At 41.1% G+C, this 25,517-nt stretch overlaps 1 protein-coding gene across 4 annotated transcripts in view; it reads right to left on the minus strand.

The window, feature by feature from the left end:
- Window positions 1-25,517, minus strand: part of IQSEC1 (IQ motif and Sec7 domain ArfGEF 1) — a 332,174-nt gene that overhangs the window by 263,761 nt on the left and 42,896 nt on the right. For all 4 annotated transcript variants that reach the window (XM_081317422.1, XM_081317423.1, XM_081317421.1 and 1 more), the window contains exon 2: window positions 23,393-23,422. In XM_081317422.1, the coding sequence (XP_081173548.1) occupies window positions 23,393-23,422 (30 nt within the window). The remainder of the gene's footprint in view (window positions 1-23,392; window positions 23,423-25,517) is intronic.

The following is a 25,517-nucleotide window of genomic DNA, read 5'->3' on the forward strand; positions in this document are numbered from 1 at the left end:
CAGGTAAATCACAACAAACTGGTCCAACAGATCCCGAAAGATGTCGTTCATAAAATGCTGAAACACAGCGGGGGCGTTGGTCAGGCCAAACGGCATCACCGTGTACTCGAAATGTCCATAGCGAGTACCAAACGCCGTCTTCCACTCATCACCCGGCCGAACCCTGACGAGGTTGTAAGCTCCACGCAGGTCCAGTTTCGTGAAGATCTTAGCCTCCCGGAGTCGGTCCAAGAGCTCGGGGATGAGGGGCAGCGGGTAGCGGTTACGCACCGTGATGGCATTGAGTTTCCGGTAGTCACAGCAAAGTCGTAACTCGCCCGACTTCTTTTTGACGAAGAGCACGGGCGCAGACACTGGCGAGGACGAGGGCCGGATGAAACCACGAGCCAAGTTCTTTGTCAGGAAGTCCCGCAATGCAGCCAACTCGGGCTCCGACATGGAGTACAAACGCCCCACTGGGAGAGGCGCATCAGGGACTAGGTCAATGGAGCAGTCGTAGGGCCTGTGCGGGGGTAATTGGTCCGCCTCTGACTCACTGAACACGTCAGCAAAGTCGGACAGTTCGGGAGGCAAGGAAACCCCTGGGGAACCCTCCACCTGGCCGGCACAGATATGGCGGGTGTGGTCCACGCACTGCAAACTTGGGAAGGTGACCAAGTTCTGAGACCAATAGATCTGTGGATCATGCGCCCGGAGCCACGCCAGTCCCAAGACCACGGGGAAGTGCAGTTCCGAAGTGACGTAGAACTGAATGGCCTCCACATGGGTACTGATGGCCATACACACGGGTTGCGTGGCGGCCGTAATAGGCCCGGACAGGAGCACTCGACCATCGATGGTCTCCACAAGCATGGGCGGATCCACTGGACACTGGGGAACAGCCCATTTGGCCACAAAGGCCGAATCCATAAAGTTAGTGGTAGCCCCAGAGTCAATTAAGGCATGGACCGGAATCCCCTCTGGCTTGCCAGGAAGGATCAGTCGTGCCTCCAAAATCAAATGCCGTGGAGGTTCACAGGCACCATCGGAACGGCGTCGCTCGGCGTGGCCGTTGTGGTTCGTCCGATCTTTCACACCGTCTAGATCGGGCTCGGGCCGTTTCCCGACAGCAAAGCAGGGGACTTTCTCAGGGCCGGCTTGGTCACTGACGCCCGCTGACGCTTCTTCGGGCAAGAAGCAGCCAAATGTCCAGGGTCCCCACAGTAAAAACACAACCCCTCCGATCGTCGTCTGTCCATTTCCGTCACCGATAGACGGGACCTGGCGGCACCCAGCTCCATTGGCTCCTCCCTCTGGACTGGGGGCTCACGCACAACAGGGGCGGCAGGGGTCTGTGGGGTGGCACGGCGACTCTTACGCTGCTGCAGCCGGGCATCGATCCGCAGACAAAGATGGATCAGCCCATTCAGGTCTGAGGGAATGTCCACGCGGGCCAGCTCATCCAACATCTCCTCTGACAAGCCATCCTGAAAGGCATCCACGAGCGCAGCCTCATTCCAGGCGGAATCCTGGCTAAGCAGCCGGAAATCGCTGATATAGGCCTGTAGAGGGCGCTGACCCTGCCTCAAAGCTTTCAGGCGTCGGGTGGCAGTCTGCGCCTTAATCGGGTCCTCGTACATGAGGCGCATATGGTCACAAAACCCCCCAAAGTTATCCAACAAAGGGCTAGGCTGTGCCAACAGAGGCGTGCCCCAACGAGCTGCATCTCCCGACAGAAGGCTCAACACGAATCCCACCTTATCTCGGTCAGTGGGGAAATCAGCTGCTCTCACGCTGATATAAAGCTGGCATTGTCCCAGGAAGGCAGGAAACAGTTCTGGTTTACCAGCAAATTTATCCGGCATAGCTATCTGACATTTCCTCCTGGGTGGGGGGGCAGCATGTACCTGAGCCTGCAGTTGTGCCACCTGAGTGGCCAGCAAGGTGAGTTGCTGGTTGAGCTGGGCATTCTCAGCAAGAAGCTGCTCCATCGAAGTAATAAGGGGTGGGTGGCTGAAAGCAAACTGTTCTGAACCAGCCCTCTTCTCGCAACCCCTATTCAAAAAGAAGAGACTGGAAAGCGTCCAAGGCTAAAAGGCTTCTGCCAAGATTTAATTACGCAGTTAACAAAAACACTAGAGCTTGTCTTCTCAAGCGGAAAAGTTGCTTTCAGCAACCAGCCCCTCCCCAAACACTCCTTTTATAGAGAGCTCAGGGCGTGGTCTCCCTGTGCCTCCTCCCGAGGAGTCCTGCAGCCTTTCTTTGTTTGTTCCTGCTTGACTGCCTCCTGCGTCGGGCGTCCTTGAACAGGGCCAGCTGTGGGTCATCTTCCTCCGCACTCTCGGGCTCATGCAGCTGAGAAGAGGTCCCCGGCTGAGGACTCTGCAAAGCCTCCAAACCATCATCAGCCGGTTCGTTTCCCTCCTCCAAACCATCATCAGCCGGTTCGTTTCCCTCCTCCCCCTCAGAGTCATCCGATACATCAGAGCCGGCTGTCGGACCCACAGGCTGGCCCTGAGTCACAACAGAGGTGTGTGCGCACCGGGCGGCTGGGAGCCGCAGGAGATGGCTCAAACAGCCGCATGCGGCTCCGGAGCCGCGGGTTGCCAACCCGTGACCTATGGCATAAGTTGCTGAGTGTGATAATACAGTATATTGCTCTTATCATTAACATATAATATTGGCAACATTACAGCCATGTATGTAGCATATTTATTACACCCTTGCTAGTAGATTTTCCAAGTTGTCAGGCATTTCTATATGTTACTTCTATTGTCTGATAAGACTCCTACTACAACATGTGGCAAAAATTTGTATGGCAGCCTGTAAAATCAGGAAGGTGGTGATGCTCACAAAAAGTTAGCAAATTTTTGTGGTGTCCTTGATGCTCTGAGCTTGGTTGTTTCCTATCACTGAAGATGTTACCTATATGGGTAATAAAACATCTGCAAGAAAACAACCAAGCTCAGAGAGCACCAAGACTCTCCCACAGTTCAACCCTGAGCTGCAAAATAGATTTTGTCCTCAGTTTTTGTTCTTCATTTCCTTATGTTTGCTTCCTTCCATCTTCAACAATTCCTTTTATACAACTACTTTTGCAATATGTATTTATATTTCTTGCTTTCTGTAGCACTTTCCTAATTTATTTATTCCTATTCACCAAAATTTTAACTAATTGTCTAAGAACATATATTGGTCTAGTTCTGTTTCTCCATGACTTCTGCTAAAAATATGCTCCATGTCCAAGTCTTCTTTACATAGTTCCTATTTACATGAATACAAATGGCATAGTATTGCCACTTAATTTGTATTAGAACCAATTAAATCCATTATCAGTGCACTTGGGTGCCCTGGGAAAGAGAAGCAACAGAGAATGCTGCATAAACATAATTGCTTAGAATTTATCATACTTTTCCTTTTTCAACTGGATAGAAGATAACTGCACAGAAAGCAGGTGAATTCTAAAAAAATTTAACTTTATATATATGGACAAGTAGCTAATACTCCCATGTTCTCTGAATATTTATGTTTAGCAACAGAGAATGAATCATATCACTATTAATTTAAAAGGCAAGCCCTTAGGGCCCTTTTTTGCAGAACATAAATCCATTTTGTGCACAACATAAATTCTTCAGTTTCTGGTATATTATTCTTTTGAGGCATACTGGTTGCAGGGCAGTTTGTAAGCTGTGCATATTTCTAATTACCTTTTCAAAAAGAATTGGGCACAAATCTGTTAATCAAATTAACTGAACAGATAAAACAATACTCCTTTAAAAAAACCTAAAGCCTTGCAAATTCTCCAGCTGACTCAGGGAAATTTGTTTACTTTATGTTTCTATACTTTAAATTTTGGAAGAAGCATCTAACCATACAAAATTTGTGTTTATTCATTGAAGAGAGGGGAGGAGAGGAGAGGAGGGGAGGGGAGGAGGGGAGAGGAGAGGAGAGGAGGAATTTATTCATGTATTACAGTAACATCAGCAAAGCACTATACGGTTCCCTATAGTATACGCCTGTGTCAGCAGCACTGAATCTCTTCCCTGATGAAAGGATCATCTGGTGACATCTAACAAAATGAAGTTCAATGGTGAAAAAAGTAAGGTTCTACATTTAGGCAAGAAAAAACAAATGTACAGGTATAGTATAAGTGGTACCTTGGTAACTGTGAGAGGGATCTTGGGGCCCTAGTGGACAGTCACTTAAATATGAGCCAGCAGTGTGCTGCAGCTGCCAAAAAAGCCAACACAGTGCTAGGCTGCATTAACAGAGGAATAGAATCAAGATCACGTGAAGTACTAATACCACTTTACAATGCCTTGGTAAGGCCACACTTGGAATACTGCATCCAGTTTTGGTCACCACTATGTAAAAAAGATGTTGAGACTCTAGAAAGAGTACAGAGAAGAGCAATGAAGATGATTAAGGGACTGGAGACTAAAACATATAGGGAACGGTTGCTGGAATTGGGTATGTCTAGTCCAGGAGTCGGCAACCGGAAAAAGGAAAAGAGCCACTCAGAACCGGTTCCATCACACAAACAAAAAAGTGGGAGCCGCAAAAAGTGCGCGTGCGTGCGTCCACTCACGCGCATGCACAAAAAACATTTTGCACATGCGCAAAATGGGAGGTACCTGCGCGGCGACGGGTCTCCCCTTTGGAGAGGTGCGCGCCGTCCCGTTCGGAGACCTGCCACGTTCGTCAAATATGGACGAACGCGGCAGCTGTGCAAACGGGACGGCAGCGGTTTGGAGAGTGCGCACGCACCTCTCCCAAGCCGCCGCCGTCCGGAGACCTGCCGCATTCGTCAAACACGGACGAACATGGCAGCTGTGCAAACGGGATGGCGGCGGTTTGCTAGTGCTTTCACAATACTTCCATTTCCCAGTTCTATTCCTTCTATTTTTCCCATTTTTCCTTATTGCATGGATAATATAGCACATTTTCCAAGTCCAAAGTTCATTCTGATATCGCTGCTAAACAGTTGAACTGCGTTGAGTATTGATTCAAGTTCAGTGTGGCTTTTCGCATACAATTTACCAAGGAATGTTCAATAGTCAGGCTCTGAGCTAAAAAAGCTCCTTGGATGAGAAGTGAAATGTCTTCAAAGAAAAACAAGAAAGTCCAGTTGCCTCATGAAAAAGCACCTTTGGGACAACTATGATCTGGAAGACTGAGACTCTCCATAGATATCTTCTTTTACAAATTCCAAATCTTGCTGTTACAATAACCTTTTTTTTGCTGCAAATATCAAGCAATATATTGCGCATGTATTTGTGAATGTACTGACACTTTTACTGAAATTATGTTTCCATATGTAATGGAAATACAAATCACCGATTAACCTAATGTCCATTATTTAAATCTTACCATAGTTGCCAAATATACCCCGACCATAAATTTGAGTTCCCTTCTGCATTTGGATTTTCCATAACTACTTTAAATTTTCTGAAAATAATTTATCACCCTTCCACCTAAAATATTATATTTAGAATGTGAACTTCACTGGATTCATTTGCAGATATTTAGCAATGTGCTAAGGATATATGATATAAGGGTATATTTCAGGCATGTCAAACTCGCAACGTCACATGACGTCGCGTGACGTATCGTGACTTTTTCCCCATTGCCGGCAATGGGGTGGGCGCTGTTTTAGTATGATGCATTCGGCCCGCAGGCCGGCAGTTTGACATGCCTGGTATATTTGATTCTGTTCATCATTCAATACAGGATGTATAGTTTGAGTTTAGCTCTGCTGATAAATGGCTGCACATGTTCCGGGAGAGAAACAACAGAGAACTCTTAATGAAGACATTATTTTTTCCAGAAAATCTAGCTAGCCTGCAGCCTACCTGTTTATGAAGAGATCAATGGAGTTTGAGCAGTGTCACTTTTCTGTGGCTTTATTCTTCAGATCAAATGAGTGCTTTATTTTGGCTACTAATTAGGAAAGCTAGAGTAATAGTTCCTGTTATGTTCTTTTTAATTACATAACTGATTATTATTTCAGCCTATTCTTCTCTTAGAGAACCATGGATCCAGATGGACATTACACACACACATAATATTCTTTCTCTGTATTCTCACCCTACTCGTAAATAGGGAAAATGTTATCCATCTGCACAACCCATCTTGAGTTTCAAAAAAACAAGTCTGCAGCTGGGGATAGCATAATTAGTCTGTACACCATATTCTGAACAATTCAAATCAGAATTTTGTTCCTAGATCAATGAATGAGAATGCCATTCACAACAAGGGAACCATATTACAAAGAAAAACTCTGCAGAAATTATTGAAACAATTCTCTTTTCCAGAGTAAGAAGGATTTCCTCTGGTAATATTTTATTTGGCTTCAAATAATTGCGTTATCATGTAATCCACCACCAAAAGGGGGAAAAACTGTTTTATGTAAATATAAAGCTTTGAAGCATTTATTGACAACTCTCAGTAACTTGTGGAGAATTTCAAACAAACACCAAGGAGTTGTTTATTATCAGCACTCCTAATTATTCTCCTTCTAGATCTGAAAGATGCATTCTGAGATGTTGACTAGGATACACATTTTAAATTGCCTACATTTTGCTATATTTATTATAACAGGCACTGCATACCTTTTGATCACATTAACAAGAAGTTTCTTCATTCTTTTCCCAGTGTCATATTATCCATGTTTACAAATAATAATGCAATATATAATCCTGAAAAGTTGCCAAATTATTCAGACTTTTTTTCTTTAGAAAAAGGAAAATATGACATATGGGATAGGAAATTTCTGGAGCTGCTGCTGGTGGACAAGGACAATTAATGAAGAAAAAAGACAAACCTGTTTTGATATCCTAAGGGCTGAATGAATGTGCATCCTTTTATAATGTATTAAGAGTCTGACATCCTCATTACTCTAGAAGGTTTATTTAGAAAGATACACTAAATTATTATTTCAACAGTTTCCTTGTCAAATCTCAAGAGGAATACAAAGAGACTTGGTATTTCTTGCAAAGTCCATGCCTTTTCCATTCCAGCCTAGACTTTTATACTATGCATGAAAGTTCATACTTTTCATTCAGTGCTTTCCATGGACTTTTGTTAAAGGAGAAAGTGGAATAATATCCATTCATCAGTGGCCATTCTAGTTCCCACTGTAAATACTTCACCAGAAAACACCAGAATACCATTACCCACCAGAAATCTTCGGTCACTAAATTACAATGACAGCTATCAATCAGTGCTTGGTCAAGATTTAAGAAGCACTGCATCAAAATCAGTAGCTCTTAAAAGTTACAGAGTAGAAAAGAATCCCTGAAAGCTAATTCAGATTCAACTTAATCCATATATTATGTTACAAATTACATTTCTATTGTTTCAACAATCACTACTGATCTTGTAGCAATAACATGGGGAGGAGTCAGGGATGGAAAGTAAAAGGTAAAGGTAAAGATTCCCCCACACATGTGTGCTAGTCGTTTCCGACTCTAGGGGCCGGTGCTCATCTCCATTTCAAAGACAAAGAGCCAGCGCTTGTCCAAGGACGTCTCCGTGGTCATGTGGCTGGCATGACTAGACACCAAAGGCGCATGGAACGCTGTTACCTTCCCACCGTAGTGGTCCCTATTTTTCTACTTGCATTTTTACGTGCTTTCGAACTGCTAGGTTGGCAGAAGCTGGGATGAGTAACAGGCACTCACTCTGTTATGCGGCACTCAGGATTCGACCCGCCAAACTGCCGACCTTCTGATCGACAAGCTCAGCGTCCTAACCCACTGAGCCACCACGTCCCATGAACAAATAATTTATACAGCATTTACATTTTGGTTCATCTAGGTCTGTATATTTATGTACATATAGACAATAAACTGAGCCCTTTATAGATCACAGTAAAATTTTAGGTGCTCATTTTGACATATTCATTTATTTAATTTGTTTAGCATGTTTTTATTTAGCAATGGAATTTCAAATATGGAAGTTAAAAGTGGGTATGGCCAGGAAAAGAAACATGGATGGATGGATGGATGGATGGATGGATGGACGGACGGATGGACAGACAGATAAAATTTATTTTATGATCAGTGTGCATATTAGAACAACAAAAATATGAATATGATTAAGATCTGGTGAGTTTCAGGCCACAGCTGCCAGGGGGCCAAAGGAATCCAATCAGCTAATTAAGGTCACGAAGCTCAGCTTGTTAACGTGTAATTAGGACTTTTTAGGGATGTCCTGAGCAACAAAGCAGCTCAGAAAGAGATACTTTCTTTAAATAATCTCTCCACCTCGCAAGGCAACAAAGGCTTTCAGTCATGGGGTTGTGTTGCTTAGTGACTATTTTGTACAAATCATTTGCAGTCACTAAACAAAGTCCACCTATATCTGCAAGAAAGCAACTTATGTTTGTAACATTCTCTAGTAATCGGTTCTTGAATATGGGGGGGGGGGAAACGGGTTTGAAGCACTGAAATTTCTAAAGCCTGGTGTGACTTCTGACAATATCTCCTTTTAGATACCATCCAGAAAGGCAGGCAGAGAAAGGTTAAAATTAACCTTATATTTTACACTGCAGATCTTATGCTTAGATTCAAACCTTCTATTTTAAACTAAAAAGGGACCAACTTATTTAATTTTTAAAGATTTAAATTTTGTGGATGTAACATATAACAAAGTAAAGTTCAATTTCCAAATACGGTAAACAATTTATCTAAATTTGTAAGAACTGTTGGTTCTTAACCAAAGCCAAGTGTTTGTTTCTGTTACTAGCTTATTAACATTTTGGATCGACATACTTTAAAAATATAGTCATGTATAGTGTTAGCAAGAGAAAGTTGCCTAAGGATCATTTCCCTCACAGGATCATTAATTAGCATTAATAAATATTCAACGTGCTTATGTGCTACGTATTAAGTATTTGTTTGCATGTGTTATCTTGTAACACATAAATCTTTTGTAAGTCTTTTGTAAAAAAAAAGCAATAATTTCCAAATATTTGATATATATTGCTGCAGGATGTTCTTCATTTCACATACGGTAGCAATGAGCACATCCTTTAGCAGTAGGACAAGGTCTTTGTGTTCTTTAACTGTGTGCCTAAAATATGTATGCATGAATGCAAATATTTAATCTCATAAGTTCAATGAACAAAAATAGTTGAATGCTTACTGATATTAAGATAAGAAGTTTGGTTATTTCTATTACTTGTTATTTTGCCATGTATGTTAAGAATAGAAGAAATCGCAAATCTAATTTTCCTTAAAAAACAAGAAAATCTATCTGATAGAATTTGCTGCAATATGTTACTTTTTATTAGCTTTGCTTAGAAAGTAATTTTAAATTATTAGCATTGTTGATACTTTGATAAAAGCAATACAGATATATTACAATTAATAGAAAAACAAAATAATGAATGAAACAAGGGGTTTACACAGTTTAATGTGTAAAAAGTACAATCGTATAAGTCAATTTGAGAATGTTAAGTTTTAGTTATATATTTCAGTAGCACTGTCTGCTTAACTCATAGTTTCATTCTTCTCTATAATGTGATTTCAGTCAGGCATTTATTTCATTCTTTATAACCAACTCTAATTATAATGATGGGAAAGCAAAGTGAGAGGTGATCATTTCAGAAATGGGCCAATGAGAGACTCAAACTCATAAAATATTGGGGACCATGGTAAATATTGTCTTTCTCTAGCATTCCTCCAAAAATTAATGAAACAAGCAACCTTAAGATTATTTCTCTGTATTCTTTCCCCATTAACTGACAATAACACTCAGAAACATGTCTTAACAGAAACATGCCACATGTCTTAGTTGGTCATCATTTAATTACAAGTGGTACTCACTTAAGATGGTAGAGGACAGGAAGGCCTGGAGGAACATTGTCCATAGGGTCGCGATGGGTCGGACACGACTTCGCAACTAACAACAATAACAACTCACTTAACAACCATTTGTTCAGCAACCCTTTGAACTTAGCAACAGTGCTGAGAGACTGGTACTTATGACCAGTCATCAAAGTTCTGACCATGGTCACATGATCAACATTTGCCACTTTCACTGCTGGCTTCCAACAAGCAAAGGAAGGAGGTCACAAATGGTGACCACATGACATTGTACTTGACAATGATGTGATATTGACTTCATGATGGCAACTAGAAGTGCCAAAAAATGCTGTTGCTACGTAGCACAGCGGTGTGACATTTCACTTTATCACCGTCTTGCTTAGCAATGGAAATTCTGGACACAAATGCAGTTGTTAACCAAGGACTATTTATGCTACAGATCCATCTACCAAACTGACCATGAATATTTTAGTCTACCTCCAAATTCCATATTGCAGTGTAACTCTGCCTATAATTACTTAGCATAAAACAAAAAAGATGACCAGTGAAGTTTTATGCAGCTTGACTGCCCTCTGTTAAAATTCAACTGAGAAATCCTTTTTTTTACAAATTTTATTGATTTTCTAATATTACATCCACATATTTGAAAAGCAATGTGGTGGCTGGATAGTAGTAATTCAATTACATACAGATATCATTAGTACAGATTTCAAATTGCTACCATAAACATTTCCTCTCTTTTTCCATTCATATATACTGTAAATTTAAAGACAAGTTTTATCCTATCAATCACATAGAAAATAACTTTCTTACATATATCCATAGTTTTTAGTTAACAAATATTCTAATTGTTTTAACATGCAATCTTTTAGACAATCAATGACCTAGTAAATTTTTCAATTTTAATTTCCACTAACATTTAGATTTAACGTTTGATATTTATCATTCCCAAGATTTTTAGTATACTCCCAATTCATCTATCACCATTCCTCACAAACTCCATTTTTCTTGAGTCTTATTTTGGCTTTTTTCTTTTCCCAAATCATCTTCCATGTCCTTGTTTTTGGGTCATCGAACCAATCTCCTTGTAATATCATGTATATTAATTGATATTGGCAAAACCATCCGGTCACCATTTTTTTGAGAGGACTTGTAGGTCTAGTGCAGGGGTCGGCAACCTGAAAAAGCAAAAGAGCCACTGGGAACCGGTTCCATCACACATAAAAAAAAGTGGGAGCCGCGCGCGTGCATCCACACACGCGCATGCGCATAAAACAAAATGTCTCCGTGTCTCGACACGGGTGTTCGGGCGGAGGTGCGCGCGCACCTCTCCAAAGGTTTGGAGAGGTGCGCGCCCAGCTCCACCCGAACACCCATGTCGAGACCTGCTGGTGCCGGTTTAGAAAGCTGTTGCGGGCCGTGGCAGCTTTCTAAACCGGCACCAGCAGGTCTCCAAACCGCACCTTTGCCCGAACATCAGCAGGTCTCCTAACGGGTGTTCGGGCGGAGGTGCGAGAGAGGTGCGCACACACCTCTCCAAACCTTTGGAGTGGTGCGCACGCACCTCCTCCCGTTCGGAGTGGTGCTCGCGCACCTCCTCCCATTCGGAGTGGTGCGCACGCACCTCCTCCCGTTCGGAGTGGTGCACGCGCACCAGGCGACTGGGAGCCGCAGGAGACGGCTCAAAGAGCCGCGTGCGGCTCCGGAGCCGCAGGTTGCCAACCCGTGGTCTAGTGGGTCGCCTCTTTATTCTTCCATATTAACATGGTTGTTCTGAATTGTTTGTCTTCTCATCCAACTGTTCTTTTTCTAGATCCTCTAGTTTCTTCTGAGTTGTATAAGAAATCTTTTCCTTTTTCCAAGTTGTCAATGTCTTTTCTGGATTTTCAAATATCAATATTTCTTGAATAGTAGATTCTTCTGTCATCGTATTTGAATGTTTCTTTTTTTCTATTGTATTTTGTATAGATGGTTCTTTAGTTGTGGTCAAAGTTTGGGCTTTCATATCTGGACTGTCTTCTTGTTCCTTCCCATAGCCTCTTAGTATTTCATTGGTTGTAGTAAGAATTTGGACAAGTGTTTTCAACATAGCGAGAGTTTGTTGATCTTCATCCATAAATAAATTTTGTTCCTGGTCTTCTTCCATATTGGTATTTTAAGCTAAAGGTTTTACACTTAGAAAATCCAAAAGAGAGAATTTTTTTTCCAGGTAGAGAACACAAAGCCTTTCACAGCTGTTGTTTCAAAGTTCTCAAGGTTATGTATCTTATCTATTTCCCTGGGCAGTCAGCCAGGCCCCCTTTAAAGTTTCCCTTTGAGTCCCAAAAGTTGTCTTAATCTTTTCAGTTTTTCCTTTTTTTCATAAGAAAGAATCCAGATTTCCAACAGAAGTAGACAATGAAAAATAAGAAATAAAAAATCTTTTAGTTCCACGTTTTGAGAAATAAAGTTCCAATTGGGATTCAATTATTTTTTCAACGTTTAAAACGCCCCTGGGTATTTAGTCGCCACTCTTTCTGGAGGGAGGGCTAAAATCCCCCTTCCCTCACCGCAGTGGGGAGAATGCTTACCAGCTTAAGGAGGTACAGAAAGTAATTAGGATGTAAAAGAGGTAGATCTCACCCAGTCTCTTCTGCACTGCTTTAAGAGTTGCTGTCAATGCTGCAAACATTGACATGTTTTTGCACTGACAATATAAGAGGCAGCCTTTTGCTTTAACTGTTTGGTTTTGAATCACAAAAGCCCAGGTGAAATGCAGCCAGATGTTTTGACAAGATAAGGGATAGACGCTTCAGAAGGGCTGCCTGCAATTAGTGCAGGTTCGAGTCCCACCAGGCTCAAGGTTGACTCAGTCTTCCATCCTTCTGAGGTAGGTAAAATGAGGACCCAGATTGTTGGGGGCAATAAGCTGACTTTGTAATAATACCACTGGGGGGGGCGAAAGCCCTAATAAGCAGGCATATACATAGAATGAAGGCTATTGCTAAGCACATTGATTTGTGCTTTAGATTGTAAGCCGCCTTGAGTCTTCGGAGAAGGGCGGGATATAAATGGGATTAAAAAAAAAGTGAAACTTCGTATGTTAAATTAATTGGTAAATGTGACTCATGATGTGTAAATAAGGGAGGGAAATTCTGTATGAGGTGGTATGTCAAGGGGAGGAGAATTCAGATTCTGGCATCCATCCATGAGTGCCGATGCTTCGTTTCATTATTATAGATTTTTTACATAAAACAATGCCTGAATATTGTGTGAACTGTCTCATTAATTGGAACCATGACAGTTGCCTGGTGGAAAATATGACTTCAGCTGTTCACAGCCTAGGGACGAGCCATGATGGCCGGTCCTTTCGTCTGCCGGTTTGGAGGGATCACCAGGTCTAACGGGAGAGTTGCGGCTCTCCCGCGATCCAGCAAACGCCATCCTTGCTGTTAGCCTCTTCAGGGTGACTTTCAGCCCTTTTTGGGGGGCCCCAGCAATGCGAAACTGGACAGGGGAGAGAGAGCAAGTCTCCCAGCTGTCCATAGCAGCAGTGTGGCAAACCAGAAGCCTCCTCAACTGAGAAATCCTGTTACATCCAATTCCAGAAACAGCATGAAGAACAAAAAGAAAAGAAAAAGAAAGCAAGTGAGTGAATTCTGCTTTCTGGTCACTTTTTTTTACAACTCTGGAGAGTTTCATATCTCCTCTCCAAGAAGTGAGTCATAAAAGACTCATTATAGTTCTGTTGTGTGCTCCTCCTCCTTCTAATCCTTTTATTAAAACACAGTATTATCAATTCGTATGCTAATCAATTGAAATATAATTCTTACAGTACTTGGCATTTCTTTTCTATTCTATGTTGATTCAGGACACTTCTGACTTTCTTTCGTGGAGTTCATGACAATTTAACCCAGCTAAATACCAAGGCCTGCAATCAGCATTGTTCTGCTTCTGCTCAGAAACTGCAGCATAACGTTTGCCTTTAATAAGCAACTTAATAATCAGTCTATTAAATTTCACACTTATTAAATATCTCTAGTAAAATTGCAAGACTTTATTAACTGCAGTGAGAAAAACAGTTATTGCAGGCAAATTAACTGTATTGCAAAATTAAAACTACTAAATAACCATGTGAAATGTAAACGTTGAAACGAAATTGCACAGGAATGCATAGGAAGTTAAATAATTATAATTATTTAATGATTATATAGCAAACAATCTTCAACATACCAAAAATGCCCATTATTTATAGCAATGTAATATCATGTAATATAAAAATTATTATTTTTTTTGTTGTTAGTTGTGAAGTCGTGTCCGACCCATCGTGACCCTATGGACAATGTTCCTCCAGGCCTTCCTGTCCTCTACCATCTTCTGGAGTCTATTTAAGCTCATGCCTACTGCTTCAGTGACTCCATCCAGCCACCTCATTCTCTGTCGTCCCCTTCTTCTCTTGCCTTCAATCTTTCCCAGCATTAGGCTCTGCTCCAGTGAGTCCTTCCTTCTCATTAGGAAATATTATTTAGCTGTAGCTAAAATGTATTAAGTCAGCATAAAATATGAATTAATATTGAATCTCACTGACCTTGTACTACTTTCAAGCTACCATGTTTCCCCGAAAATAAGACTGGGTCTTATATTAATTTTTGCTCCAAAAGACACATTAGGGCTTATTTTCCAGCCAGGTCTTATTTTCAGGAACATACGGAACTAAACGCGTCCGTCTGGCTGACTATCATAACTGGGGCTTATTTTGGAGGTAGGACTTATATTATGAGCATCCTGAAAAATCATGCTAGCGCTTATTTTCTGGTTAGGTCTTATTTTGGGGAAAACACTGTATTTGCTCATTTAAACTGTTAGTAATTAAGGCATCAAAGATGCACAAGAATGTTCTTTCATTATTCCATTCAATTTTATTTTTGAGATGGGATATATTCATATGTTCATTAGTCACATACATATTAATCATGTTATTAATACTTTCATTTTTATTAATGTTGAATTTTCCATTAAGCACTTTTTAAAAAAGATTCCTGCGACACAGAATAATTTTATGTCCTTTCAAGTGATAGAGATGTATCCCAGAAATCTCAGACAAACCATGTTGGTTGTGCAAATTGAAGGAAGTGAAGTCAATACAATATATCAAAATGTCTTCCAGGTTAGAGAAGGCTGCTCAAGAGAAAATAATAAAATGACTATCACTACAGAAACAATGGTAATTTCTTTCTTTAAGAAGTTATTTTAGGTATGTGAATACTACTTATACCAACATGTTCCAGAACAATGTTATATCTGAACCTTGTAGAAATTTTGAACTATAATCAAACTCTACTGGTGAAATCAGAGTATTTGATTTCATCATTAGATTTTATTTGATTTGTAGAGATTTTATTCGATTTGCAGAGAACATTTATACCTATAGCTCAGAGTTATCTATACTTGTAAAATCTTTCTAAAGGTTCAGATGGAATTTTTTCAAGCTTTGTCTGGAGATGTCAACTGAACACAGATTCCACAGAATGGAAAACTATTCTACATTGTACAATAGTTTATGAATAATCAAATGACAGTTCTTAAGAAATAGGAAAAGCTTTGTTTTCACCAGAAAGGATGGACTTCTTCAACAATGAGTAACGAAGAAATCCCAATATTTATATTTATTAATTTATACTCTAAGCATTTACTACTGCAATATTAGCACACATAGGGGGTGATTTCATATCACGTAAAGCCTAATGTAGCTGGCAAGACTAAGGTAGCAAAGCCAACATGGTTAGGTAAGAGATTTTAATTCTAGTCTGAGGTAAATAGGGACCTTTGGGAATTCTAATAAGAATTTCCCACCCTTATTTAGAGAGAGTTAAGTAAGTCAAGGTTTCTTTGAAACATTTTCTAAAGTTCCTCAACATTTAATGTGACTTATTACTGAGGTAATCTTTCAACTGACTTTCCTACAATCTCTCATGCCTCATTTCATATTTACAACAACATCCCTGACAGCTAAGTTAGTTTGAAAGACAGCTAATAGTCTTTAGTTAGCAAAATTGCCCCATGATTGATTTTTTCTCTTATCAACCAAGGCATCCACTAATGGAATAGGAGCCTGCAATACAGGTGATTCTTTCTGCCTATGCAGGCTGTCTACTAGATATAGGAGACCACAAAAAGGAAGGAACGTTGTTCTCCCTAATTCACTGGCCTTCCCTCAAGACCAATGTTCAACTACTGGGATTAATTCTATCTTGTTTCCATAATCCTTATTATATCACACTTACTTAGTACCTCATGACATCCGGCTCATTTTGCTTGTTACCTATACCTCACACATTAATATAGAAACATTTAGGGCAGTGAATTAGACTCGTGTTCTCTTTGTCTTTTTCTTTATGCCTATATTTACTCTCCCACTGTTGAACTAGTCATTAAAATACTTCCACTTTGCTGCTGTCTAAAGGCCTACTGTTCTGATTAATTAGCCACAGCTACCAATCTATTTTCACTCCATACTGAGATAAATTCCATCTCTGCAAAGCAGCCCTTCCTCCCCAAAGTTTATACAGCTACTGAAATACTGAAACTCTGTTGCAAGCAGAATAAACATGATACATGGTCCTTTCTTTTCCTGAACTTTCATAACAAAGTTTATGATGAAAACCAACATGGGTTTGTCCATACTGTATGTTTGTCAGATTTGCCAGACTTACCATCTTAGGCACCTGAGAGATAATGCACATGTTGAGATGAAATACCTAGATGACAAATGAGAACTTCTGTACTTCTCAAGAGGGCAAAACTTTATCAACTTCTTCTTCTTCTGGGTGATTGGTGATGGAGCTACATGGATCAGTTGACAGCGCCTCAATTCTAGTCTTCTGTAGCTCACTCATGCTTCTAAAAGCTTCTTTAAAGTCTGGACCTTTTTTTAAAATAAATACTTTATGTCAACAAGTTTTGAAAGTCTAGATATAAATAAGAATTGGTTGCCAAGATGTAGGGTAATGTTGATGTAGTGTCTTTTTTTGCCAGCCATATTCTTTCTCATCCTTGGAAGTTGTACACATCATTGATCTTCTTCTTTTGGAAAGCAATAGAATCCACACAACGTCCTCTTGACAAGTGAGCTGTACATATAATATTCTGGCCTCCAGTTTATCAATCTTTATTTTAAGAATTTCCACAAGCTTAGTATGTAACAGCCTTCTTTTTCCTCTAGGAACAAAGGAAACATGGCACATCTATTGTAAGCAACTGCCAAAACCCCATTTCTGGCCAGGATGTCTTCTATATTTCCCGGACTAAGAAAGAAAAGAGGGAAAAGCAAATAGAATTCTTTCTTTCCCAGAATACACCAAGACTGTGCAATTGATGAGCTGTTGAGTCAGATGCTGGTCAGCTGGCTTGAGGGGATCAGATGGACTCCCAATTCCTCTACTGCTCTGTTTCCCTGAATACACCAGGAATATGCAAATGATATTCTGAAAAAAACTTCAGTTAAGAAATGACACAGAAACATGTTTAATATGTACTAACATGATGTATATCATTTATTGAGCATTCCTAGTTGCGTCCAAATAATATTTTTGTTAACACCTTTGTCACTGTGTGAAATATAATAAGTATGATTCAAATGGACAACTTAATTGGTCTGAATTTGTTTATCTCCATACGAGGTCCACTTTCACACTAAATCTGCACACTGGAAAGCAACCCAAAAGAACAGCTTTTTCTATAAATATTTTCAATAGTTAATCTAAAGGATCAAATAGCTGCACACATTGTATCATTTGTATCATCAATTCACTTTAAAATATTGGTTTTCTTTAGTGCAAAATCATGCATTTCTTCCCCATATCTTTCGGTGTTGCAAATATATGTTCAATCGAGAAAAAAATAAATTTACTTTATTAAAGTACAGAAGCTTTATTGTAGTTTGTATTATACAGTCCAAATAAAAGGAAATGTATTAAAACAGAAAATTAAAATAATACATTAAAAGCCTATTTAAAAATGGGCGCTTTTATTCCATGTCTATCTTCCAGATATTAATTTTAATTAAAAACAAAATTCCATAAAGAAAACAGGCTCCTCAATTCAACACAAAGTAGATTCCAGAAATCCAGAAAAACTACACAGAATGCTTAAGTTATTTTTATTTGATGAGAAAGAAACAGTAGGCAATTTTTTTCAGATAAACTCAGTTATATGGGATCATAGATCATAGAAGAAGAGAGTTTCTGAACCTGCATCCCAGTTATACGCAGCTTGAATAATAATGATCATTTTGAGAGACAGTTTAGTATACGGTTGAGGCATCAGGTTAGAAGCTGGGAAACTCTGAGACCCTAACACTAAGCCAGCGGTATGACTTTGGGCAAGTCACTTTCTCTCAACCCTAGAAAAAAGGCAGTACCAAACCACTTCTGAAATTGCTCCCAAGAAAATGAAGCAACGACTTGAACACAGAGAGAACAAAAAGCACACGCGCGCGCACACACACACACACCCCTTGCATTTCACCTAGAATCAAAGTAGTAATCAATGCAATTCAGTGCCTTTAGATGTGATACTATTTCTCCGCCCTCCCACAAATCAGCATTAGCAGCTAAGTTTTATGCTAATTTGTAGTTTTATCTTAATAGATTTCAAAAGTAAATACAATGCTCAATGTAAACAGAACTGCAAATAGTCAGATGTTGAAGTCACAAGCAAGTGTATCACAATTTTTCCCCCCAGGAAAGAGCAGTTAATATGTAAAGCAAGGGGAATATGTTCCTAGTCATTGCCTCAATTTGTAAAAACTGAGTACATCCAGAAATACACCCAACACAATTCTTGCTTCTTCCAAGAGACTGCAACCACATTCAAAACAGGGAGACATACCATCTTTCTGCAATTATAATGCCTTACAATAAGCAATTCTGGCATTTCTGGATTCAATTGCTATTTATTATTTACCTTTACACTCATTACTTGCTGCACACATCCAGGGAAGCCACACTGTTGCTCAACAATTATCTACCTCTTATTAAGACCAACTCTAAGTCCACACTGGAAAGCACTGGAAACAAAATGGTATTCTGGGGTTGACCATATAAAAGCTTAAAGGAACAGTCAATAAACAGTCACCGGAGCTACGAAGTTATCCACCAACAGACTATTCTAGCAACCACCGGACTCTCTCTCCTCCTGCGACCTACCCAGGGCTGGATGGTGGTCCCCTGAGATCCTGATCACTGTGAGAGGGTGACCATGTTTTCAGGAGCCACTACTTCAGCTCTGTGGTCTTGATATGCAGTTGTTCCAACCAACTCGTCCTTTACTCCTATTTCCACCTCTGATGGCTTACACCAGAAATGAGCTACTTGCCCTGAGAGCATCCCCCCTCTCTCAGATGTGGCCATCAAACCTACGCCGCCGTTTCCTTAATGACGGGTCCTGGGACCCCGAGAGGTGGCATGGCGCCAAAAAGAGGCTCTTGGGTTTTCTTTTAAAAATTTTTGAAGGGTTAGGGAGGGGGGAGGGTCAGGCCCGGCAGAATGAGGGGAAGATCCTACCGGACCTGTCTCAGTCTAGGTTGGCCAATGGCCACGGCAATATGAGGGCCGGGGAGAGTCTTGTGACCCAGGGGGATGGGATAGGGATACCGATCCCCACAGTAATTGGGAATGGCAGCAGATGGATGAGCATATCGTAATCTGAGATCACGCCCCCGCTATCTTCAAGCTGTGGCGCGCTCTGACCCTCTGGCTCTCACCTGCTGTCCTGGGGAAGAGGGAGGGCAGACTCCTGAGCTCAGGCTGATCTATTTTAATGCCAGGTCTGTTGTGAATAAAGCTCCCCTCATCCATGACTTGATCGAGGAGGAAGACGCAGACCTGGCGTGCATCACGGAAACCTGGTTGGGCCCAGAGGGAGGGGTCCCTCTGACTGATTTATCCCTCCAGGTTTCCGTGTGCTACATCAACCTCGAGCTCAGGGTAGGGGAGGTGGCATGGCGGTCGTTATCAGAGAAACCCTCCATCCGCGGGAGGCCACTGCCCCTCAGATAGACGGATGTGAATCCCTCCTCTTAAGATGGGGTCCTGGTGGTCAGTTAGGCCTACTTCTGGTATACCTCTCTCCAAGCTGCACAGCAACGGTTCTACCCAAGCTACCTGACGCCATCTCAGGATTGGCGGTCGAATTTCCAAAACTTATGGTACTGGGAGACTTTAATCTACCTTCCCTGGGCAGTGCATCAGAAGTGGCCCGAGAGTTCATGGCCTCCATGACGGCCATGGACCTGACTCAAATTACTCAGGACCCAACTCACGAGGGAGGAAACATGCCTGATCTTATTTTTGTCTCTGGGCAATGGCTAAATGGACTGGGTGGGGTTACTCCAACATCACAACCCCTTTCATGGACAGACCATTACCTCCTGCGGTTGGGCCTCCGTCACGTCACCCCCCGCTGTCAGGAGGCGGAACCGACCAGGTGGTTCCGCCCCAGGCGCCTGATGGACCCAGATAAATTCCAGATGGCGCTTGGACCGATTCCCACCTCCCTCTCCCACAACCCGGTCGAGTCCTTAGTTAATGCCTGGCAACAGGCTGCTTCGGAGGCTCTCGACCGCGTTGTCCCTTTGCGGCCTCTGACCCGGCGCAAGTCCCGACTCGCTCCTTGGTTCTCCAAGGACCTGCGGGAGATGAAACGCCAGAGAAGGGGCCTAGAGAGCATTTGGAGATCCAGTCGGTCTGAGTCTGACCGAACACAGTTAAGATCCTTTTCTAGATCTTATCTTGTGGCAATGAGGGTGGCAAAGCGCGCCTACTTCACCACCCTCATTGCGTCCGCAGATAACCGCCTGGCCGCCCTATTTAGAGTGATCCGCTCCCTTTTAAGTGAAGAGACGGGAGAGGACCCCCTACATGGACGGGCTGAGGAATTTAGTAAATATCTGGTGGACAAAATTGCTCAGATTTGGGCTGGTCAGGACTCTGACTGGGCAGTATCTAACGAGAGGAAAACGATGAAGTTGGCCGAGTACATTTGGGAAGAGTTCGATCCTGTGACTCCGGATGAAGTGGACAAGATCATGGGGAAACTAAGTGCCGCCACATGTTTGTTGTACCCGTGTCCCTCCTGGCTAGTCTATGCATCTCGGGAGGTTACACGAGGCTGGCTCCTAGCAGTCATCAATGCCTCACTGAGTGAGGGGTACTTCCCTGCCACCTTGAAACAGGCGGTGGTAAGGCCCCTCCTCAAGAAACCGGCATTGGACCCAGCTGTTTTAAACAACTTCCATCCTGTCTCCAACCTTCGCTTCCTTGCGAAGGTCACTGAGAGCGTGGTGGCACGACAGCTCCCTTTGAACCTGGAGGAAGCTGAATATCTAGATCCGTACCAATCGGGTTTCAGACCCGGGCACAGCACGGAGACGGCATTGGTCGCACTGGTGAATGATCTCTGGCGGGCCCGAGATAGAGGTTATTCCTCTGTCCTGGTCCTATTAGATCTATCAGCGGCTTTTGATACCATCGACCATGGTATCTTACTGCGTCGTCTTGAGGGGCTGGGAGTGGGAGGCACCGTTCTGCGGTGGTTCTCCTCCTACCTCTCGGACCGTTCGCAGACGGTGTTGGCAGGAGGGCAGAGGTCAAGCCCTAGGCCTCTTAGTTGTGGAATGCCTCAGGGTTCGGTGCTCTCGCCCCTCCTGTTCAACATCTATATGAAGCCGCTGGGAGAGATCATCCGTAGCTTCGGGGTGAAATATCATCAATATGCTGATGATACCCAGCTATTCATCTCCACCCCGAACCAACCCAGTGATGCCCTCGATGTGATGTCCCATTGCCTGAAAGCGGTACAGATTTGGATGGGAGAAAACAGGCTTCGACTCAACCCGGCCAAGACTGAGTGGCTGTACATACCGTCATCTCGTTTAGTCCAAGAGGTTCCATCTCTGACTATAGGAGGAGAGATGTTACCTCCCATTGATAGAGCACGCAATCTGGGCGTCCTCCTAGATTCACGACTCAGTTTTGAAGATCATATTGGAGTCGTGGCTAGGGGGGCATTTGCACAGATTCGTCTTATATACCAATTGCGCCCCTTTTTGGACCAAGATGCCCTACGTACAGTCACCCACGCACTCGTTACCTCCCGTATTGATTACTGTAATGCTCTCTACATGGGGCTGCCCTTGAAGACCACCCGGAGGCTTCAGCTGGTGCAGAACGCAGCTGCACGGGTTGTGATGGGAGCACCCCGATACTCCCATATTACACCCCTCCTGCGTGAGCTGCATTGGCTACCAGTTGCCCTCCGGGTGAGATTTAAGGTGCTGGTACTTACCTTTAAAGCCCTACATGGCTTAGGTCCGGGATACTTGCAGGACCATCTGCTGCCGGGAACAAATTCCCATCGTCCAGTACGCTCACACAGAGAAGGCCTCCTCAGGGTACCATCAGCTAGGCAATGTTGGCTGGCGACCCCCAGGGGGAGGGCCTTCTCTGTGGGAGCGCCAGCCCTATGAAATCAGCTCCCCTCTGAACTTCGTATGGCCCAAAACCTCCAATCCTTTCGCCGCGGCCTCAAAACACTCCTGTTCCACCAGGCTGACCTGGACTGACAGGCATTTTAATTAATTTATATTTAGAATTTTTAATTTATTTTTTAATTCTTTAATTTTAATTTATTGCACAGATGATTTCAGTTTTATTTTTATCTTGATTTCTGTACTTACTATATGTTTTGTTGTTAGCCGCCCTGAGTCCTTCGGGAGATAGGGCGGGATATAAATCCCATCAATAAATAAATAAATAAATAAAATCTTTATCTTGGAGCTCAGAACGTTTCACTGCAAAGCAAAGTTTTCTCATTTTTTCCAGGGAATGCAAAGTCTCCAAAAATTAAAATAAAGTTAGGCCACACCTACCTCAAGACAGATTCTAGAAAATTCTCATATAAAAGTTCCAGAATGCACAAGGGAAACAAAAAAGACTTTTAAAAGAGAGATGATTCAAAAATAATGATGGGTAAACTTCTAATTATTAAGCTGAAAAAATGACTCATAAAGTGCTGAATATTCAGCTTCTGATAGTAATAAGTTACATTAAAATGTTTTACACTTATAAAAGAAGCATCCCCTCCAATCTTTGATGACGCATTCAAACTTTCAAGCAATTGTACTGTATATACAGAAATATATTTAAAGGATTGTTGTATCCTCAAATATTGCATAAACAAATAATGAAGAATAAAACAAAGAACACTTTTCCAAAATATGTTTCAAATCTCAACTTTGCTTAAAGATAGAAAATCTTTTATTAATCTTAACTAAAATTTTAATTTTGGCATGCTTAAGAAACTATTTCTGCTTAAATCTGCAAGTAAAATATAAGAATGTTGGCCTTGTAAACTGCTAAATATATTTTTTTCTTGTAACTATATACATTCCCTATTGAAAAGAAAGGAAAAAAAGATGCAGAAAGAAGAAAATAAGTAGAATAAGTAACTATCACAATTATTCAATATCAGAAAAACTCCAACACTTGATCTTAGACAAAAGGCTGAAAAGCAGTATCAGAAGGAAAGAAATCTGATAATCATACCTGATGCTTCTTGAATTTTCACTTTCAGATCTGTAAAATAAATACATAATATTTATTAAAATTTGCAGCAGATGAACACCAACATGCTAATTTACAACAGAATTTCACTCAAAAGATCACTAATGTTTTTTACAGTAGTAAAGTTGCAGTCGCAAGGGTGAACAATTTTAATAGATGTTTATTGTTATAAGCTTTAAATATATGTATTTTAAAAGCAAATATTACAATTAAAATTGGGATGCGTACAGTTGAAGTAATACATCTGTTCTGATATGCTTTTCATTTTGTTTTGTTTTAACAATATATATTCAACAAGACTCCTTTAGCATCTGAGTGCTAAATACAGTATACTTCTGTCAAACTCAGTAAGTAAAAGCATAATTCCAGATAGGGTATATAAATAGCTATATATCTTTTTCCAGTTTTTAGTATGAATGATTTGTACTACAAAATAGGGATACATGATGTGGTCTAATGAGTCTTCACTTCTGAAAAATGACACTGTTTTTAAAAAGCTGATTAAGCACTGAGAGTCAGTGAATGTAACAAATTATTACTTTTTCCTTCATGGATATCAGACTACACACAAGAGATATAAAAATGGATACACACAAAACTATACTTTATAATAAAAAACAAAAACCAACTGGCTGTGCATCCATCCAGCTGAAACCTCCCCTGCCTTTTAATTAATTGTTGACATTGAATTTTAATCATCCTTGCCTCTTTTTAAATTCTATGTAGTGTTTTATGTTATATTTGTACACCATCCAGAGTCCCTATATAAGGAGGTAGGTGGTTTCAAAATTGTGTTGACTGTTGGATGGATGGACAAATGGATGAACAGACAGACATACAAAGTGACTGGCTTATTGCTTGTAGACAATTGAGGGCTGAGAGAGATGTGATTGGCTCAAAATCACCCACCCAGCTTTCCTGCCTTAAAATGGAATTAGAATTCATAATCTCCTGGTTTCTAGCCTGGTGCCTTAACTACAAGGCCAAACTGGCTCTCCAACAATGCTTTATGCAATACCATAATTAAAGCAATTGCAAGCAGCCTTTCTCAGTTGATGTTGTCCATATAAAGAACTGAAATTCTAAGACTGTCCAGCCAAAACTTAATAAATTACAGTAGTAGGAATATGTGGAGCATCAAGTAGGGAAAGGCAAAATTACAATGTTCCAAGTGACTGAATATAGATGAACATAACAATATGTAAGAGAAAGGAAATGATAGCATATGTTCTACAAAAATAAACTGTCTTAAGTTCCTTGGTCATAACTCCAAACAATGACAATTACAAAATCCTACAAGAACCTATATAATGTCTCCTGAAGGCTCTCTGTTCCTATTTCCAAAAGAAAAGGATATATATACCTCAAGGGTGAACTGTAGAGTCTTTGGAATTCTCTAAGATTGGCTATTTGCTTGCTGGTATTTCATTACCCGGCTAGGTATATCATCAATACTACTGAGTGTAGGGCTTGCTGCCTTCTTATATACAGTGCTTGCCCTGCCTGTGTTGGTAGGGATGTGATTTTCTCCTTGGTAGTACCTTGATTAGAGTATTATTTCCTGTTTGATTATTTGTCTGATCTTAATCCCTACTTATCTGGGTGTTGGCTGCTGGAGAACATGTCTTCTAGTCTTTTTATTTTCTTTTTAGCTTTTTTATTGTCTCTTTTGAGTGGTGTATAAATGTGATTTATCTTCATGCCAGTGGTTCCCAATCCCTGTCTGCAACCCACTACTACCCATCTGGAACTGTTCATAATGTTTCATACAGTATATAAATACCATTCAACCCAACAGATCTATGCAATTTAATGCCTTTAAAGCACTGTGTTGCATGGTGCCAGATCACCTGTGGACCATTGAAATCTCATTTTATTCTTCAGTCTTCTAGACAGAGATTTTCTATTTCCTCCTTGTTTTTATTAGGCACTAGCAGTCCAAGAAATTCAATTTTCCCACATTTTTTTCTATCCAAATTTTTGGTTTGGGTTTTTTAACCAGTTATTGCTTAATTTACAAATGTATGTAATATATTCTTTCAAGCTTAATCTTTCTTAAATTCTTCTTCTTACAAAATAAGCACAAACCCCAATTCCTTTTAAGCAT

The sequence above is a fragment of the Vipera berus genome (assembly GCF_964194415.1).
Source record: "Vipera berus genome assembly, chromosome: 2".
Lineage (NCBI taxonomy): Eukaryota > Metazoa > Chordata > Lepidosauria > Squamata > Viperidae > Vipera > Vipera berus.